At 33.9% G+C, this 21,357-nt stretch overlaps 1 protein-coding gene across 1 annotated transcript; it reads right to left on the reverse strand.

Moving 5' to 3' along the window:
- Positions 1-1,169: 1,169 nt before the first annotated feature.
- Positions 1,170-20,812, reverse strand: LOC132723841 (nucleoporin Nup43-like). Its single transcript, XM_060708641.1, has 8 exons — positions 20,655-20,812; positions 12,141-12,281; positions 10,685-10,762; positions 6,096-6,264; positions 5,562-5,697; positions 3,307-3,458; positions 1,814-1,927; positions 1,170-1,480 (listed from the first exon to the last, which is right to left on the reverse strand). The coding sequence occupies exons 1-8, from the start codon at positions 20,802-20,804 to the stop codon at positions 1,245-1,247; spliced, it is 1,176 nt and encodes a 391-aa protein (XP_060564624.1). The 5' UTR covers positions 20,805-20,812; the 3' UTR covers positions 1,170-1,244.
- Between the last annotated feature and the right edge of the window lie 545 nt (positions 20,813-21,357).

The following is a 21,357-nucleotide window of genomic DNA, read 5'->3' on the forward strand; positions in this document are numbered from 1 at the left end:
CAATCTGTTTGAAAACCAGGTGGTGGTTGCGAGTTCAGATAAAAATTTTATTTGGTTAAAATTCAAACGAATTAAATATCTTAACCATTCCTTCTATTCTTTACTTAGTAACCTTTTCATTCTTATATACTGAGAATGGTCATGCCCCAAAATCACCATGTGTATGTCCAGCAGTTTTACAATAGAGAAAACATTTGAGCCGCGTCACGACAAAATCAACATAATGTGATTAATCTATTAATTTGTTTTATTATTTAAGCTTTATATAAATACCTTCAAAAACCTTATTAGATATATGAAAAACAAAACTTAGGACCTGAAGTATTAAATTTCAGACAACAGGAAGTAACAATTCAAGTAATCTTGCCTACTACTAGTCTATACTATTTGTTACATATTTGTTTTGCACAGCACAAATACGTACAGCATCTGGTATGTACTGCTATTTCAAAAAGACTTAAGTTGATTGACAAATTTCTTACTACTCAAACAAACTTTAATTAAACTTCACCTTTACAAAGCTAATTTTGCACAAAGTCTTGTAAAAGAAAAGTCTAAAAATTTAAAATTCTTACATAGATCTAGTGAAGCACTGAAAATGGAAAATTCTGAAAAGGGTGATAAATATACTCAGAATTAAATTGAATATCAATTTGTGTGTGTGGATTTTTAGCATGATTTTAGTGAAAAGTTTTTTTGTTCAATTTGCACAATAAAATTGTTAACATGTATTCTGGACAAAAAGATGAAATTTTGCACACAAGTTATTAGTTCAGACCTGGATCTACATCAAATGGTATACAATTCCCGCAAGAATATTTCTTATCCTGTTATGTCAAAAACAAAAAAAAAAAACCCTCAGTCGAGTCCCTTTAACAATCAACTTGATAAGAGTTGATTATTAATTTTAAGGTTGTGCAGGCTGGTTTAGCTATATACTGGTGGCAAAGGCAAGTCATTACAGCCCCTGGTATTCAAACAGTTAAAGTCTGTTTCTTTTTTCCAAAGCACTTTTGTCTCTAGTGACATATTCATAGATACAAATAATAGTTTCCAAAACCTGTTAAGTACTTTTTCGAAACCTGTTAACTAACTCATGCATACAGTTTTAACATGTCATACAGTTTGCAAACAATTTTTGCTTAATGCAATACACTGCAGTCATTCAGAGTTTTTGTATTTTTTCCAACTTGTATAAATTACACTAGGAGATTTTTACTATAGCACCATTTCTATTTATAGCACTATCTTATACCAGGTATATCCACAGCATAAACTGCTTCCTCATCCGACCCACACAGTAACACCTCTGATATAATGTCTACAGTGTTTATAGGTAATGTCAGATTAAGCTTTGATTTGACGTCCAGTTTCTGACGGCCAGACTCGAGTGTGAGCCAAGGACTTGTAATGCTGACATTACCAGCACCGCTCGCTGGCATACCCTGTGAGAATAAAGAACCACCCCCTGAGCCTGCTCCTGTAAAGAAAGAAGTTGATAAATAAAATCACTCTCTCAATATGGAACTGATTATCATAAATAATAATTATATTATTACTTTATCTATTATTTCTTCAGTCAAAATATTTTATAAGTTCAAAACCATCCATGAATGCAGATTAAGACCGGCTCAATAATAAGACCACTTCTACAGGGGCCCCAAATGGTCTTAATAGAAAAACTTTATTGTTGTAGATAACATGAGTGACATGGATATATTACATATTGGTAAACATTACTTTTTAAATTGGCATTGAGAGATCATCTTAACAATACAACGGATATTTCAAAGAAATGAAAATATAACATTACCAGTTCCTGTTACTAATGATGCTACGGATGAAGCATTCCAGTGCCAGACAGAACCATCTTCTGAACATGTGAACAGATGATCTGGATTAGTTGGATGGAATTTCACTTCCCATACTGTATAAATTATCAAAAATAACATTTTTATTCTGTAACAGTAAAATCACATTACAATAAGTGAAGATGGAAAATATAAAGCAACATATAATATCAGTTTACACTATATTTAAACATGATATTACCATACATCATAACTAAAGATATCCTCCAAAGTTAAAACTTTCATAGACTTAAAATGTATGACAGAATAATACTCTCTTTGGAGATATTTCTTCTATCACCGCCAATATCTAATGTTTTAGTATAATAAAACGCTTTTGCAACTCCATAAAAGCGGTATTGCATGACCAGGCATATATTTTGATGTGAAGTCATTTACGTTATGCAGTGTTAAGTCACGCTAAATGTTAGGGTTACACTATAGGAGTGTCAATGAAAAATGTTTTTATTCAACACATTCAATATTGACTCTACACTCATTTACTACCAGCCTTTGGCAAATTACCCCCCCCCCCCCCGGACAAATTCAAGGGCTGACAACATACAAATATCACATCTCACTTAGGGTTATACAACGTAATGTTCATCAGACATATAAAAGAATTAGCCAAGGTAACTTTATCTTTACAAGGATGGACATATTGGTGGGATGTAATATTTATTTTATTATTCAAACAAGGGTGACATTGTCACAAAATACGCCCGTCACAAAGCTTGGAGATGTTGGCAATAAGTGTGGCAAGCAAGTTGGTCCCTATACATACTTTTGTATTTTAATCTGAAATACACTGTATTTACACTAGGTGTGACCTTAACCTTGGTTGCAGAAACCTGAATTTTATTCGCAACATGGAAAGTTTTGTTCCGGACAAGTGTTTATCAGAGATCTAAGTGTAACCTTGACCTAAAAGACCTGTTTCATGAGCTGGGCACTTCATCTCATGGAGGTGAATAATTCTATAAAGTAACATTAAAATTGCTCCATGCATGTAGGAGATATGCTCTGAACAAAATCTGGATATTTAACCATCTCTAGCAACCTTGACCTTGCAAATATTAACTAAAATTACATGTAGATGTGTTACACCTTTGGTCATGATAGTTACCATTTGTGTTCTTATCCATCAATAAATGATGACTGAATGGCCACTATACATGTCTTTATATTTTTATCTGAATTTTGACCTCTATCTGTAACCTTGACTGGTCGCAAGAACCTGACTTTTGCATGTGACACTCCGCCTCACAATTGTCAACATTTGTGCCAAGTTATATTTTTCTTGATCTCTGTATTGCCATCTATATACAAAGTTCCACCACAAGGTTTTAAAATATTTAGACATAAAGACAGACAAACAGACAGTGTTAGGACTAACCAATAGTTCCTTCCTGTGTAATCATTATCAAGTGACTAAAAATTAGGAAAAATGTCTTACTTGCTGCAGAATGAGCTTCTAGTGGAGTGACAGGGAATTTTTCTTGTCGTAAATCCCACACGGACAGTACACCATCATATGCTCCTGTAGCCACTATATGATGCTGTGTGGGATGTCTAGCTACACACTGTAGAGGTGTTTGTTCACCAGATCTACAAAGCATCAAACCAAATATTATTCCTTGGCCATATCTCTATGAATACAAAGATGACATGCCTATGCATCTAGTTTAAAACTCTGCAATCTGCAGTCTGATTATACACTATATGTTTGTTCATTTGGTTTTATGGAACACTTAACAATTTACTTTATATGGCACCAGAACAGTAAAGATGATTTTGGCTAAACTCGGTTGTTATAAACCAAAAGCAACACCAGGGGTCAAAACCATCTCACCAGCTGGAGCTTAGAGATGCACAGGCTCCAGTAATTTGAACCCATTTAGTCAACCCTTAGGATCACTTGGGGATAATCTGTAGCTGCAATTCTGATGCTTCAACCCTTAAAGGCAATGGTATGCAACCCCTCAACAACAAGGGGATCTACACTACATGTATAACTATTCCAAATAAAAACTTTAAAATCCCTTCTAATGCTTCTATAGACCTGGGCTGTGTTTCATAGAAGCCTAAGTGTATCCTAAGATCAAGGACTTATGACAAACTAAAGGACTAACTTAAGACCTTTTCAATAAATATTTCATCTGTAGTAACAGTTTTAGTCTTTTATTTAATTCATTCCTCTGTGAAAAGTTACAAAATACAATGGCAGTCGCTTTAATAGGAAATGTGTAAATGTCAAGAAACTGAAGAGTCTCAACTCAGGAGTCATAAGGATTGGACAGTTTCTTTGAAACAAAAATTGTCTCAGTTTTGGTCTTAAGACATTTTTAAGACTTTCCATAAAATGCAACCTTGGGTTTTATCATAATTTATTATTTGTGTGTGTGTGTGTGAAAGGAGGATTACTTTCTATGTTGTACATGCATTATTTAAACCTTATATTACTGAATTTCTAAAATGGACATGTCTAACTTCCATTTTGGAACAGCCCATTATTGATTTTAGGGATATCAAGATGAAAACAGATGTGGAGGCTGGCCCGGCTCTATACTTTTTGGTAACGGGTAAACTATGTACAGGGTTCTCAATAAGTTTGAGATCAGCAGGCCAAATGTGTAATTTAGCAGGTCTTCTAGGGGACTTCCAAACTCAATAACCGAAGTGTCATCATAACACATATTTATAGTTAACATGACAAGGATATATGTCATACCAGTAAACATAATTTTTTAATTGGCATTGACAGATCATTTTAACAATACAACTGATTTAGCAGGTCTTCTAGGGGACTTCCAAACTCAAACTAGAAATGTGTCCATAGGACACGGATGCCCCCACACACCACTGTTCTGTCAATCTTGTGACTCTAGGTCAAATATTTTTTGGACTACATGTGCCACAAGTTGAAAACTAAAAATCAACAAAGGGCCATAATTCTGTTAAATTTGGTCGCAGCAAAATTTCCTTCCTTTACTGCCAACTACACAATAAAGTTGTTTCTCCCTGGAAGTTTAAGCAAAATCTGCCATCTGGTTTAAGAGGAGTTGCATTCACAAAATTTCTACACAGAATATAGTGAAAAAATCAACAAAGGGCCATAATTCTCTTAAATTTGGTCGCAGCGAAAATTCCTTCCTTTACTACCATCTACACCTTAAGGTTGTTCATCCCTGTAAGTTTAAGCAAAATCTGCCATCCGGTTTAAGAGGAGTTGCGTTCACAAATTTCTACAGAGTATATAGTGAAAAAATCAACAAAGGGCCATAATTCTGTTAAATTTGGTCGCAGCAAAAATTCCTTCCTTTACTACCATCTACACATTAAGGTTGTTCATCCCTGTAAGTTTAAGCAAAATCTGCCATCCGGTTTAAGAGGAGTTGCGTTCACAAAATTTCTACATAGTATCTAGTGAAAAAATCAACAAAGGGCCATTATTCTGTTAAATTTGGTCGCAGCAAAAATTCCTTCCTTTACTACCATCTACACATTAAGGTTGTTCATCCCTGTAAGTTTAAGCAAAATCTGCCATCCGGTTTAAGTGGAGTTGCGTTCACAAGATTTTGGGACGTACGGACTGACGGACAAGTGCAACGCTATATGCTCCCACATTGTGGGGGCATAAAAACCAAGTGTCATCATAACACATAATTTATATTTACTTAAGAAATGAAGAGAATTCTCATATATACTTACAGAGCAAAAGTTTTAACCGGGTCACATGACCTATGTCCTAGGTCGAAAACTTTCAGCTGTCCACTTGAATCTACAGTTATCACTTCTTGCTGTTTTAAAAATGTTATCCCATTAATGGTACAGCTGTTTGCTTTATCTATAGAGAAAAGTAGAAAAAATATATTTTTACATTACAGGAATATTACTTGCAAGTAAAACAAAAGCTGTCCAAGGAGGACTTATCAAGGTGCATCTACAAGTTTAAATTACCATGTTGATGTACTTTGATTAATTGATCAATTTAATATTTTGCTATTACAGGTCTCAGTGACCTTTATCTTTAACCTGAAAATAATTTTGACAGGTAGAAATCATGAAGGTGCATACTTATATTAAGTTTACTGCAACAGCATTGTAAGTATTGAAGTTTATGAACATAAATGAAAGCTTAACCAAAAAAGCTGACTAACTCCAATGACAGACAAATGACAATAGTTCTGCTTTTTTTCTAAGAAAAAAATAGATTCAAAAACTAAAGAACAAAAACTAAAATACCAATGGTTCTAACAGGTTTTCTGTGAGCAACATTGAGCACATTTATACAACCATCTTCTCCTGCTGTAACAATCATATCATCTCTTTGTGTTGTTAGACAAGTACATGGACAACCTTTACCTCCTGCATCCTTGTGAATCTCTTTCCAACTTACTGAATCACCAAGTGTCTGAAATTAAATACATCTATTTTTTTTTGTTGCAACTTTTCAGAACAATCTATACTTTTGAAATAGGAAAATTAAGCATGCTATCCAATAAAAGATATTAGAAAAACTAGAAATGTGTCATCATGCCACGGATGCCCCCGCATGCAGCCAAAATTTCAGATGGTGCATTAATAATTTTTTTCATTTTAAGTTCAAAGCCCTTAAAACTTTTCAATGTTAACACAAACCATTTTCATACAATGTTCAAGGCACTGAAATTATTCAGTCTTAACCTTTTAAAAATAGCATATTGCATATTTGTAGCCAAAATTATGGCTAAAAGTATGAGTGCTGAAACTGAAAGTTCAAAATTTTTCCAACATTCAGGAAAGATAAGTTTGTCTAAAATCATTGAACCACGACCAAATTCAAACTTAAACTGCTTATTCCTAAGATGTATCTATATTATTTTCAAAGTGAAAGGGACATAACTCTGCCAAAAAAACATCAAACCATGACCAAATTCCAACTTGACCTGCCCATTCCATTGACATATCCATGTCAAATTTAAGTTGAATATGTAACACTGTTGGGTAGATGATGAACAGAAACTGTAAATTTCATATATTATTTTCAAAGTGAAAGGGGCATTACTCTGCCAAAAATCATTGAACCATGACCAAATTCAAACTTGGCCTGGGCATTCCAAAAACATATCCATATGTCAAATTTGAGTTGAATGTGTTGTACCATTGGGGAGATAATAAACGGAAACTGAAAATTTCATATTACTTTCAAAGTGAAAGGGGCATAACTCTGCCAAAAATCATCGAACCATGACCAAAATCAAACTTGACCTGTATTTTTTTCATGACATATCCATATGTCAAGTTTGAGTTGAATGTGTTGTACTGTTGGGGAGATAATGAACGGAAACTGAAAATTTCATATTATTTTCAAAGTAAAAGGGGCATAACTCTGCCAAAAATCATCGAACCATGACCAAATTCGAACTTGACCTGTATTTTTTCATGACATATCCATATGTCAAGTTTGAGTTGAATGTGTTGTACCGTTAGGGAGATAATGAACGGAAACTGAAAATTTCATATTATTTTCAAAGTAAAAGGGGCATAACTCTGCCAAAAATCATCAAACCATGGCCAAATTCGTACTTGACCTGTATTTTCTCATGACATATCCATATGTCAAGTTTGAGTTGAATGTGTTGTACCGTTGGGGAGATAATGAACTGAAACTGAAATTTCATATTATTTTCAAAGTAAAAGGGGCATAACTCTGCCAAAAATCATCGAACCATGACCAAATTCGAACTTGACCTGTATTTTCTCATGCCATATCCATGTCAAATTTGAGTTGAATGTGTGCAACCGTTCTTAAGATAATGAACGGAAACTGATGATAACGGAATGACAGAATGACCGAAGGACAGAATGACGGAACAGGGTAACACTATATGCCCCGGCCATTACATGGCGGGGGCATAATAAAACATGATTATATACCTTGTGGAAAACAATTGTTTGCCCATTTTTAAAGTAAATTAATCTATAGTAGCAGGTATGTAAAGCCATTCAGTAATAATAACTATGCTGATGGACTTTAGTATCATTATCCCATTAGTCTTACATTAGATAAGAAAAATGTTGTTGACAAGTGTGAGATACATGATCAGATAGACAAGTCTATAATAAGAACATATTATAGCAGATAAAAATGTTTCAGAACAAAACAAGCAATTATCATAGTATTGCAAGCAATCCATAAGTCCCCTACTGGTAAGAACCCCAGCAACATTCTGATTTCAATTTTACAAGTGAATGAATGTCTATTTCACAGTAATGTGTTAAGTTTCCCTGCCTAGTAAGGAAATTATGTTTATACAACCTTGTCATATTATTACGATGTAGGATTTTAAAGTAAATCCTATAAGGAATGAAGAAGTTGGAGTAAAAAATACCAATTTCTCGAAAAAAATCTAAAGTTTAAGGGGGACATAATTCTGAAAATAGTCTTGCTAGAGTATTTAACCTTTTCAAAAGTGTTGAGTGATAATAAGAAACATATATATAAAGTTTCAAGTAGATACATTAGGAAAAAGAAGAAGTTATTTAAACAAGAGGGCCATGATGGCCCTGAGGTCGCTCACCTGTATATAGCCCCCCCCCCGGCCAATTAATTTTTTACCCAAGGGCTTTTATTTGAACAGATTTGGTAGACCTCCATAAGAAGATGTTTCATGCTAAACATCTAAGTTCTAGCTCATTGGGTTTTTTAAAAGAAGATTTTTTAAGTTTTTACTATACACATATAGTTAAAAACAATGACATCCCTGGGACAGGGCCAGTTTTGACCCCCGGGCTTTTATTTGAACAAACTTTGTAGATATTTACTAAAAGATGTTTCATGCTTAATATCTTAACTCTAGCTATTTGGGTTTTTTCAAAGAAGATTTTTAAGTTTTTGCTATACACAAAAAAGGAAAATCAATGACCCCCGGGGCAGGGCCAATTTTGACCCCATGGCTTTTATTTGAACAAACTTTGTAGACACTGATTAGAAGATGTTTCATGCTTCATATCTAAACTCTAGCTAAATGGGTTTTTTCAAAGAAGATTTTTAAGTTTTTGCTATACACATAAAAGGAAAATCAATGACCCCCGGGGCGGGGCCAATTTTGACCCCAGGGCTTTTATTTGAACAAATTTGGTAGACACCAATTAGAACATGTTTTATGCTAAATATCTTAGCTCTAGTTCTTTGGGTTCTTTAAAAGAAGATTTTTTAAGTTTTTACTATATGCATATAGGGAAAATCAATGACACCCTGGGGCGGGGCCAATTTTAACCCCAGGGCTTTTATTTGAACAAACTTGGTAGACACTCACTAGAAGATGTTTCATGCCAAATATCTTAGCTCTAGCTCTTTGGGTTCTTTAAAAGAAGATTTTTTAAGTTTTTACTATATGCATATAGGGAAAATCTATGACCCCCTGGGGCGGGGCCAATTTTGACCCCAGGGCTTTTATTTGAACAAACTTAGTAGACACTCACGAGAAGATGTTTAAAAGAAGATTTTTTTTAGTTTTTACTATATGCATATAGGGAAAATCAATGACCCCCTGGGGCGGGGCCAATTTTGACCCCAGGGCTTTTATTTGAACAAACTTGGTAGACACTCACTAGAAGATGTTTCATGCCAAATATCTAAGCTCTAGCTCTTATGGTTGTTTAAAAGAAGATATTTAAAAAAATTTCTTTTGGTTGCCATGGCAACCAGAGTTCTGCATGGAATTAAATTCTTTGAACAATTTTCAAAGGTGACCACCAAAGGAACATTCCTGTGAAGTTTGGATGAAATTGGCTCAGTGGTTTATGAGGAGATGTCATATAAAGCAAAAGTTTACGGAAGGACGGACGCCGGACGGACGCCGGACGAAAAGCGATCACAAAAGCTCACCCTGTCACTTTGTGACAGATGAGCTAAAAAGACAACATTTTTTTTTCATAAAAATTCTAAGTTCAAGGGAGGTAATACTGATAATTTTTGTGCTAGAGTTGTAAACCTTGTCACATACGATGTGGTTGATGACCAGAAACTTATATTTAAAGTTAGAAGTAAACACCATAAGAAATAAAGAACTTATAGTGAAAAAGCTGAAAAATTTAAATAAGAAATCTTGAAATTCAGGCTATTTGTTGCCATAGCAACCAGAATTTTCAACATAGGAAGAAAAGAAAAAGATGTGCATAATCTGCAGACTGCCATCTACCCATATTTCAAGTTTCATAAAAATATTTTCAGTACTTTTTGAGTTATCACTGGATCCAGTTTATGTGTTAAATTTGCCATATTTTCAGAGACTATTTGTTGCCATAGCAACCAGAATTTTCAACATAGGAAGAAAAGAAAATGACGTGCATAATCTCCATACTGCCATCTATCCATATATCATGTTTCATAAAAATATTTTCAGTACTTTTTGCGTTATCGCGGGATCCAGTTTTGTGGACGGACGGACTGACTGACAGACAGACAGACCGACGGAGGGTAAACCTAAAGTCCCCTCCCTCCGGTTAAACCGGTAGGGGACTAATAATAGCACTCATCACATTTATAAATGTTTGACTTAAATCACCTTGAACTCTCACTATTTAGTTTTCAAAAAATATTTCAAATGGCACATTTCTATTGACTCAACTCTATAAAATCCTTTTAAAGATCATTTATCTATTTAACATTTGCCAGTTTGCTAGCCAGAACTTACAATAGTTGTACTTTTAGTTGTTAAAATTTCTTATCATATGAATTTCCTAATGATGAGCATAATAAATTGGTCTCCAAAGTAAATCTGTACTTTAAATGTCAAATGAATTTGCTATATTTGTGGTGTCACATTATAATTATTTATAGGAAATACCTGAGATTGTAAGTGGTGTTTGTATAAAGTAACAGTTCCAGTTGAGGAGGAGGACACAATATGGTCTGCACTTATGAACTGAAAAACAAAAAAAACCCAACTGACTTCAATTATTTAGAAAATACCTAAAAGGAAATCAAAGTGAAATCATACAGTATATTAAGTACTGCTGTAAGATTACTTTTGTTTTACTTGAATTTAAAGCAGCATATCTCCAAATTCAAGCATTTTTTAAATAAAAACATAGGAAGTGTTTTTCTTAAACTTTTAATACATAAATTCATAAACATCAAAATACAAATTCTTTCTTCAGAAATTGTTCCCTGTTACAAAAACTTGACACTTGTTACTGTACTTCATTAATGCCATACAAGTTACAATGTCTTCAGTCTGAGCCCTCAAACTAATATGAAAACATCAAACTAATATGAAAACATGCAGCTTTGAGTCACACCATCATTACAAAGCATTGAAAGGTTATACTATTCTGATATACTAGTATAACTAATGTAAAGCACGGATTGGTTTCAGCCAGGAACAACCATATGCATATAAGCTTTGTAACACTTCAATGTAATCACACAAAATAATGCTTTATCATTGCTCAAATTCAAACCCACAGGGTAACAGCAATTCTGTGAATAACCACAACCACTAATGTCTTGTGTGGGTTTATTTTCTTGTCATTTTTTTCTCACCTGTTTCAAAATATTTCTCACCCAAATCTCTTACACTTTTAAGTAATTCAAATTTACATATTTTTCTACAGTTCTTTTATAATCAAATATTCAGGTTTACATCCTTCAGTCACTATTCAGTAAACTTAAGATCTCTTAAAAACCAAACAAAAAAAATGCACTTAATATTTAGAAGTCATTTTTGTTCAAAATCATAACCACAGCATTTGTTGTTTACGCTCATCTGTAAAAAATTCTAGCATACCTTAAAAAATATTGCTTTTTGAAATTATGTCATTGTCTTTTGTCTAACAACTGCACCTTGTCATGATTAGCAAGCCAAGTATTCAAATTTTCATGTTGGTAACTTTTAAAATGTTTGAATGGGCTGCATAATGTATTTAAGTTTTTGCATTCATGACAGCTGCAGCGATCATAATAGCTTTTTCTTCTAATCAAACTAGCTAATAAAACCCTGATTGTTTCATACCCCTTACATAAGATTTTTACAAATCATTCAATAAATTATCAAAAGAAGCTGTTATCTAAATGTGTATGGCGAAGAATGAAGACTGTATATTTTAACATAAAGCTACACGGACGATCTAATGACCAAAGTTATAGATGTCCACAGCCAGTCCAGTGAGAGACAACTGAGACAAGACAAAAATAAGTCCACATCTGCTGATTCAGGGGCATAAAAACAAACAGCTTTTATTTAAAGTGGAAAGTAGCTTATTAAAACAGAGAGTTATAAAACGTATGTAAAGAAATCATACCTCGAGGTCTGTTACGTCACCTGTATGTTGTATCTCACAAAGTAAACTTGGTTCCCTCATTGCTGGATCATAACTTCCATCATCCATATCTATGTCCCTCTGCTCTGCAGATAGCAGATTCCATAAACATACTTTACCATCCTGCAAAATACAAAATAATTTTTTATTGCTTATGCCGATTAACATGCAATGTTTTAAAAATAAAATCTGTTTATCAACATTAGGAGTGTAAAGAATTCCAATCAGATACATAACAATTACAGACTCAAAAAGAAAGTCTCAGTGATTTTTCTCGCTTAATAGTTGAAGAGAAATGGCCCGGACAAAATTAAAGTATGAAAATTAACAAAGGGCAATAACTCAAAAATTAAGAAGTGCAGAGTACTGGTCCTTGTGCACTGCACTTCGGGTTATTGAAAGAAGCTTGCATACCAAGTTTGAAGTCAATCAGACTTAAAGTGACTGAGTTATGCTCCGGACAAGCTTTAGGGGCCGCCGACACCGCCGCCGCCGACAAAAGTAATCCCTATATGTCACCTTTTCAAGGCGACACAAAAATGGCAATGCACAGCCCTAGAATATATCAGACGTTAGTCAGACCCCAGCTTGAATATGGTTCCGAAGTATGGTCTCCCCACACCAAAACTCAAATAGATCAAATCAAAAATGTCCAAAGAAAAGCAGCCTGATGGATTAAGCTAGTCTATGGTCAGACCTCTAGCGTCACGGAGATGCTTCACTGCCTTAACCTTCAAAAACTTGAACTCAGACGTATAGATACTAGGCTATCCCTTCTCTATAAGATTCACCATGGTCTGGTTGCAATCCCTAGTATAGAAGAATATTTGGCACACCTGCAGTCTATGCGAAAGACTTCTGAGTTTTACTGGACAGTAGGTCCTGTAAACTGAAAATTTTTACTGGACCAAACATGATTTTACTGGACCGAAAAAAAAAACCTGATTGGTATAACATTTTGAGTCACTTGTCAGAAGTCAAAAAATGTGTGTACATAAAGAAAATTATATTATCAACGAAGAACTATGTGAAGTTAACTTTTTTCACCACAATCAAAATGTAAACACAAATATTGTTATACATGTATTCAATGGATTTTGCAATTTAAACTTTAATTCCATACAGACTATATCAGTCTTCGAAATTAACCCCAGTCCGAGGCCACTAAATTTAGCATCGGTCCGGTGATTATTGCAAGGTTGGTGGTCCGATGGGCCAGTAGATTTTTGGCCATGAAAAAATATTATAAGAAAAATTCATCAAAATAATGAAGCAGGGTCTCTAAAAGATTTATCTTTTTGCCTTTTTTGCAAATGTAACCATCAATTCTGTCCTAAATGTTCAAAACACAGGAAGAGATGTATAAATTGTATTGAGTTATGGAGGCCGCCATTTCTTTTTCTTGGATATTTTCCGTACTGCACAGTATTGTTACAGAAATTATACCATTGTTTATTATGGTCATTATTTAGCTATGATTTTGTGATTATTGAGTTAAGTAAATATTTTGTGTGAAAGTGATTTGTTTGAAGCAAATTGTGTTGTTCATGTTCAATTCTAGACAGTTTTGTCTAAACATTTGGTCCTTATAGATTTTTCAAAGCTGTCAACATATGGCCCAGAATACAAGAAGTATTATGCTTCTTTCAAAGTTATCAAGGGAAGCATGATAAAGTGTTTCCCTTTAGCCATCAATTTATTACCTATCTATGCATTTGGTCTGGTTAAAAATCACCAGGTCCAGTAAGATTTGAAATTTTAATGGCCCGAATGTCCTGTGCCTTTAAAAGTTTTTCGTGAAGACTGCTATATACTAGCAAAATGAGAGGGTACATTTCAGCAAAAGATTGGCATATGTATGTAAACAGAATTATATATATCGGTAATTTAGTGAAGTCGACAGATTAATTGTTCAATGATTTTGGCACCTTCACAGTATAGTTTAATTTTTGTCAACATCACGGAGGATCTTTCATATCCCAGTGATTTTTCTCACTTAATTGGGAAGAGCAGGGCTCCAGATAATTTTTTAGGGCATTGAGTATTTACTCATTGATTTTTTTGTGAATGAGTAAAACTTGAAATCTGAAATTTGGCAGGAGTATTTTTACTCCTTAAAATGTTTGTAAAAGAGTAAAACATTTAATATGCTTCCATGTTTATTGTATTATTATACGTAATAAAAGATATGTCAAAGTCATTTCTTATAATCTTGCATTTCCAAACAGCATACGTTTTATCTGAACCTGAGGAATGTTTTTGTTGCTCATACGTGGCAGCGCTAACTATTTCATTAATTATAACCTTCACAATTACTTTCCTGTCGATTTTTTTTCGGCTTAAAATACGAGTCAATTTGACAGCGACATTGTACCGGATTGTTTATGAAATTGTGTTAATTCCACCACCTTACTATACATACGATAATTACCGATGATAGTCGGAACTACAGGAAGTTACCGTTAGACGTTGCAAAGCATTCATAGTTACGAAGTTGATTCCACCACCATACTATACATACGATAACAACCGATAATGGTCGGAACTACAGGAAGTTACCGGTAGACGCTTGCAAAGCGTTCAGACGAAATAATCACCGAGTTTACTTTCGGTTACGTTTACGCAAAAGAAATGTTGCTCAATGCGTAACCTGAATTTTGTGTGCGTTTTCATACGCTTAAATTTTGTTTTGAATGCGTAAACATGTTATTTCCATGCGTAATTTACGCGTATACGCATCTTATCTGGAGCCCTGGAAGAGGCCTGAGCCTCTTGATTTTGGGGAAAATTATCGCTACAATTGCTGATTTGGGAAGTAAAAAAGCTGGTTTAAGTTCAGATTTTTGGGAAAACTGCATGATTTTAAAGAAAATTTCAATTGGGAAGAGGCCTTTTTTCGGAGTCTGTTATATAAGTAGGAAAATCACTGTATCCTTAAGTCACCGCTAAACACCAGTTGAGCACAAGTGTAATTAGCATTGCTCTAAGTCTGTGGATTAAAGACGTAAATTGTTCCAATTAATACACTGACACTTTCATCTATGTCACAAATTTTGGTAAACAAACTAATAGCGGGTGACCTTTCACATCTGGGCCGCTTATGAAATTTAAGCGGCCGCTTATTGACTTTTAATTGTACTAGTTGTCGGATATTTTTATCTTACGTTGTTACATAAAAGTTTGCATTTTGAGAATGCATAACAGTTGACAAGCATTGCACAAGCTTATATTGTGTAATGACAACATTTTGATATGTTTTGAATATAGGTGAATGATCGGCCTTTGCAAAATGTTGAATGTAAGGTTTTTTTAAAACCTTAATTTTTTACCGGACCGTCGGGCCATCAATACATATACTTTTATCGGACCTTCTGATTTTTTACTGGTCAGGGCCGACGGTCTTTCGGAAAGACTGCACCTGTCCAGAATATCACGCCATGGCCAACCCTTATATTATAGGTTATTCACAGCAACCTCAGACTATTATAAATTCTCATTCTTTCCTAGAACTGTATACCACTTTAACCACATACCCCCTGCAGTTGACCTACTCCCTACCCCAGAGCAGCTATAGCTTGCAATGAACAATTGTCTCACCCTAGTTTTCCAGCCCCTGTTTTTAACATTTTTAAATATTCTTTTATCCTCTTTTTAAACAACTCTTTTTTAACTTTCTTGCGATTATTGATGCGCATACATGTCTACGTCCCCGTTTGACATTAATGGAAGATAGATAGGAACATCTGATATAGATACTGGACAGGTGAAAATGAATCATCCACCTCTAAACAAGTTGAAAGTGCTGATCCGCTTAATAAAACCGTAAATGCATGTCCCCCACATTATTTTCAAATCCCCCACATTTTTAGTTTTATGGGGGACAATCTGCCATAATATTGAAATTCTAGATGCAACAGCAGTGTTTTTTTTTCCTTATATAACTGATACCAGAAAACGGCACCATTCCCAATAGAAAATAGACAGCAAATTCATAACTGATAAATTCCCAAAATACAATGTAACACTGAAAATTTCCTCAAAAATCGGCCTTTTTAAAGGTAAACAAAAACAGTAATGTGCATTACGACTAGTGTGATGTACGATAACCACATGAGTGATATTCATACCTAGTTCATTTCTTATTTTTATTGTTTCACACCTAAACATTATTTATGTACAATTGTTATGACTATCAATTTTTTCATCAAGTAGCAAAAATAATCATTAAAGTTAATAATACATGGTTTTAAAGTGTACATTATGCATCATTTTCATGTCTCCCTGGATAAAAGAAATTCCCAATGAATATTTTGCATCTTATGTAAAATTCCCAATTTGAGTCAAATCAATGGATTTTTTCCCAATCTGTCCGGTACCGGCACCATTCCCAAAGCAGGGGGAAAAAACACTGAACAGTGTAGTGATTTTTCTCACTTTCTTGGGAAGAGGCCTTAGCCTCTTGATTTTGGGAAAAATTATCGCTAAAATTGCTGATTTGGGAAGTTAAAAAGCTGGTTTAAGTTAAGATTTTTGGGAAAACTGCATGATTTTAAAGAAAATTTCAATTGAAAAGAGGCCTTTTTTCGGAGTCTGTTAATAAGTAGAAAAATCTCTGCAGTGTAAAATCTAATTCAACCTAGAAAGAAATTATTATGGGGAAGTCAAAGGCCTGGACCGAGAAGCTGGTCTGGGCTTTTGCTTGCCTGGCTATACTATAGACTGTATACTTAACAGGAAATCAAATAAAAACAATTAAAAATTATAAAGAATTTTATACCTATCAATGAAATTTTCAGTGTCAGTTCTAGTTTGGCGCCACTACATTCAAAGTAACTCAATGAAATGATAATAATATTCCGAAGACATTCGCAGTGTTTTTTTTTTCACCAAAATATTCGGCAAAATTCGGCCCAATTCCCCCCTCAAAATAAAATTCGGCCCCATTCCCCCCTCAAAATACTATGTTTTTTTCCCCTCTTAAAGCCGAAATTCCCCCTATATGGCAGCCCGAATTTGCCTGCAATGAATATCATTTTTATTTTTGTAACTAACTGCCGAAAAATCTTTTATGTTATGCCTGTAACACAAACTGTTAAGCAAGGTTGTTTACAAATCGTTCTCAGGTAGGTAAGGGGAGCTACTCCCGGCGTCCCAACAAGTTTAACATGCGACGCATCGATATTTTAGATCCGCATATTAAGAAAACGCGACGTATTTTAAACTTTTGTTGCAAGAGTTCCTCCCCTTTTCTACCAGAAAGAAAACAATGTAAAATATATAAACAAAATTCCCCCTCCAAAGGGCACCGACCCCCTTCCCCCAAAAGTGAAAAAAAAACACTGAATCATAACTTTTCAGATTAATAATAATCATTGACTGTGCGGGTGAAAACAGAATCGTCCATGAAATACTGAATGGTTTCATTAAAACGGAAAAATAAAAGGTTTTTTAACCAACTTCCCCGTTCATAGGCTATTAGAAATGTACTATGTAGATAAGATCTAGATCTTCTTGATTATCATTGACTTAGATCTATATATAAAATGAAAACGAATTACAGTTAACCCGGCCCCAAGTCAACCCGGCCCCAAGTCAGCCCGGCCCCAAATTGGTCAACCCGGCCCCAAACCAATTTTATTTCTGGTCAACCCGGCCCCATTTTTTTATTATTTATTTTGCTTTAAAATGTAAACACTTATCAAGAAATAAGATAAAAATTAACAACAAAAACAAAAGTTCAATGATGATATCTTTTATTATTTATTTTATATAAAAACTATCAATATCAACTATCAATATCAACAAACAAGCAACTTGTATATTATATAGTTCAACAATGTTCCTGACACACCCCTACAATGTTCATCACATATAAACACTTCACATCACTCGTCGTCTTCCTCTGTCTCGCGTCTACCTAGTATCGGCCTGTACATGGTCGACACAAGCTTCAACAGGGCGGTTGCGGATAGCTCTTTCGATCGATATCTGTGAAAACAAAACAAAAAGTTATAGATAGTTATCAGTCAGTGATTTTTTTTCCAATTTTTAAAACAACCTGTGGCTTTCTGAAGGGGAAAATATAGTGCGATAAATCAGAAAAAGGGGAAACCTGAAATCAAATTCCAACAACTAAAAATGGGATTACCCACACATTTTATGAAAAAAAATAAATTTAATTCAATTTAACATGCATGGTACATAGCAAAGGCTATCTATAGGGACAGATTTCTGTCTTCTAGCTGATATCAGATGCTATAAAGTCATGGTTCTGGTAAAAAAGAGCACGAGGCATTTTAGGGGAAAATATTTGCATTTTTAGGGGAAAATATACCTATTTTTGGGTAGGGGAAACAGCCTTTATTCGGCTGTAAAATACAGTGAAAAAAATCACTGTCAGTGTAACTAGTTTTAATTGGTACTAAACGATAAATTATTAATGTTTCTTTCAAATATTAGCAAAAAAATGGTACATGACTCAAGTTAATTTCTTTAATTATTGTTCGAACCTTCAAATTACCATTTTTATTAAATTCAGAAATGAAATTGTCGTATTATCTCATACAAAAAATAAGTATTACCTATCCCAGGCACTGAAGATTTTCGACTGCAATGAGCGGTACGTTGCTCTCTGCAGTCTTCGTAGCTTCATCTCCGATACTAGGCGTATCTGGGCCTCAACCTCAAGTGCAGTAATCTCACCAAAGTGTAGAAAGGAGGAGAGACACCTGCACATGTGTTTAGGCGACTGCTTCCTGTCTGTCACGCACAATATATCCACAATCAATACAGTTATCAGTCATAATGACATAAAGTGATTAAACACAAAACACTATCAATTTTCCAAACACTTAGTAATATTCCAATACCTTTTTACACAGTAAATATTCTTTGAAAATAAGTTAATAAAAAACGAAACAAATATTAATTATAATAATGAACGTATTCAATAAAAACATTCAAATGAATTGAAAACATATTGTTGGAAACTATATTTATACTACTCGAAATTCTATGCATTTCTTCCTAATTATCGCATTAACACTCACGAAACCATCTTTAATTTACATAGAATAAAGACATGAAAGATACTACCAACTTATTAAAAGGATTTGTTTTCACAGCTATACCTTTTTTGTTAATTGATTGCTTTAAACTGTTTGATTATCACATCTGAATTAATGTTGATGTACATATAATTGTTGATGTTATATAATAATTCATCAATATTGCGTATAAAAGACGTAATCGGCGCAATTAAATTTACCGACACTTTTGGTTACTATTGTTCTAATGCTAATAATCTTCAATTAATAATAAATTATTTTTATTCCATCATACAACAAAATGACTTAAAAAGTTTTCTTTGAAAAATATATATTTTGGGGCCGGAATGACCAATTTTGGGGCCGCACTGACCAATTTTGGGGCCGGGTTGACCAAATAAAATTACCGTGGGGCCGGATTGACCAATTTTGGGGCCGGGTTGACTTTAGTCCAATAGATTAGACGTTACAGGCTTGTTATAGTTTTATGTTGGTCAAGCCTGACGTCTAATAGTTATTGCTCAAAAACGCGTAGCATTTTGAAAAATTAAAAAAATGTCTGTTGACTTGCCTTTCAAGCTTTATTCAAAAGCTTATCTTCTGTTCTTTCAATTGCATGGTCTATCATTAACAAAAAGTTTCAAACAATGTACTTATTAATTAAAAATAAAATATAAATATCAATCTATTTCGCTCATCGGCCATACTGGTTAAGTAAAGCGTTTTACAGATTGATTCCAATTTTTTGAACGGAAAAATATTTTCGAACATACTGACGGTGCATGGGCAATTATTTCGTTGAAAAAATATTCCGTTAGAAACTTCTGGAGTCATTTAAACGCTTGCATTTGAATTAGCCAATCAGATTTCGCGCACTGTAATATGGCGGCCATTTGTATATCTGCTGTACATGGAATTTAATTAAATGAGAGGATTTAATCATGACTTTTCGGGTGTGACAGTTCAATTATTTTGTTGAAAGGTATTTAATTTTTAGTTTTGTTCATAAATAGTTCAAAATTTATGTAAATACACGCTGTTTTAATTGTTAAAATGCATTAGATCTAAATCGATGTCTAATGTCATTTTTTTTTGCTACACGGTTTTGCAAAGATCTGTTAAGACCTAACGTAACATGGAAAATGAAAAATGTAAAATATCAGAATAATGAATGATAAATATGAAATAGGTTACGTATAGGTCTTATAATTAGGACTAGGTTGACTTGTACCGAATGAAAACTACTAAGCCAAAATAGATTACGGTAAACAAACCTAATCATTTAACATTCAGTAGGCCTATGAATTTTTATCTTATCGGTAAACACATAGATCTACAATTTGATAAAGCCTTTGATAAAAACGAAAGTAAGGACTGTGCAGCTGTGTGAAGACAAAATAATGAAGTATTCTACTTTAGAAGAGGAAGGGTACATTGAACTAGACGTTACCTCATCGTCCCAACTTCCAGTTGCAAAAACATCTGTCTCTTGTGAGTACTGACTTTGATTTGGTTTCCATCGAATTTTTGAAATTTTTTGCGACACAAATTTTACAATCGCCGGATTGTCGTCCATTTTGAATTCACATGGCGCGTACATCCGGGTGAGTCTGAACGATTTCATAAAGCGTTTGCGAATGTTCAATCACGCGGGATATTTGAAACAAGGACAACCGTTTCATGCTCTAATTTTATCACTGCTGATCAAAATGAAACAATAGAATAGAATAACTTTTATTTCAAACCATATTTTATATTATTTAAATTAATGTAATTATGCAATTAAGATATGTAATCACGGATTTAATATTTATTTAAATCCGTGATTTAATTGACAAACCAAAGGTCATGTAGACTTCTATTTCTAATAACATGATAAATCACAACAATAATGAGATCAACGATCAAAGAAAATAAATTTTGATTCGTATTAAATCTAAGGATCATGAAGTGAGAAAAAAATAACCAGTATCTGTGCAATTAGTTTACAAGTTAGGTATAACCACTCTACAATGATAGCCTGCCCTTATAGGCCTACTGCATTGCACAGACACTTGGGTGTGGAGCTCAACGGAGCATATGTACTTCTCATATAGATCTACATAATTATATCATTAAAACTTAATATAGATCTAAGCTGTTTTGAAAAAAAA

The sequence above is a fragment of the Ruditapes philippinarum genome, unplaced genomic scaffold (genome assembly GCF_026571515.1).
Source record: "Ruditapes philippinarum isolate M1 unplaced genomic scaffold, ASM2657151v2 ctg3161_1_1_1_1, whole genome shotgun sequence".
NCBI classification, from domain to species: Eukaryota; Metazoa; Mollusca; class Bivalvia; order Venerida; family Veneridae; genus Ruditapes; species Ruditapes philippinarum.

What these genes read in the sequence shown, in the direction of transcription:
- LOC132723841 (XM_060708641.1), bottom strand. Translation starts at nt 20,804, where the DNA reads ATGTACGCGCCATGTGAATTCAAAATGGACGACAATCCGGCGATTGTA. An exon ending in GTGACGTAACAGACCTCGAG is followed by an intron (nt 10,763 to 12,140) that starts GTATGATTTCTT and finishes TTTGTTTTTCAG; the next exon opens with TTCATAAGTGCAGACCATAT. An exon ending in ATCATTAGTAACAGGAACTG is followed by an intron (nt 1,481 to 1,813) that starts GTAATGTTATAT and finishes CTTTCTTTACAG; the next exon opens with GAGCAGGCTCAGGGGGTGGT.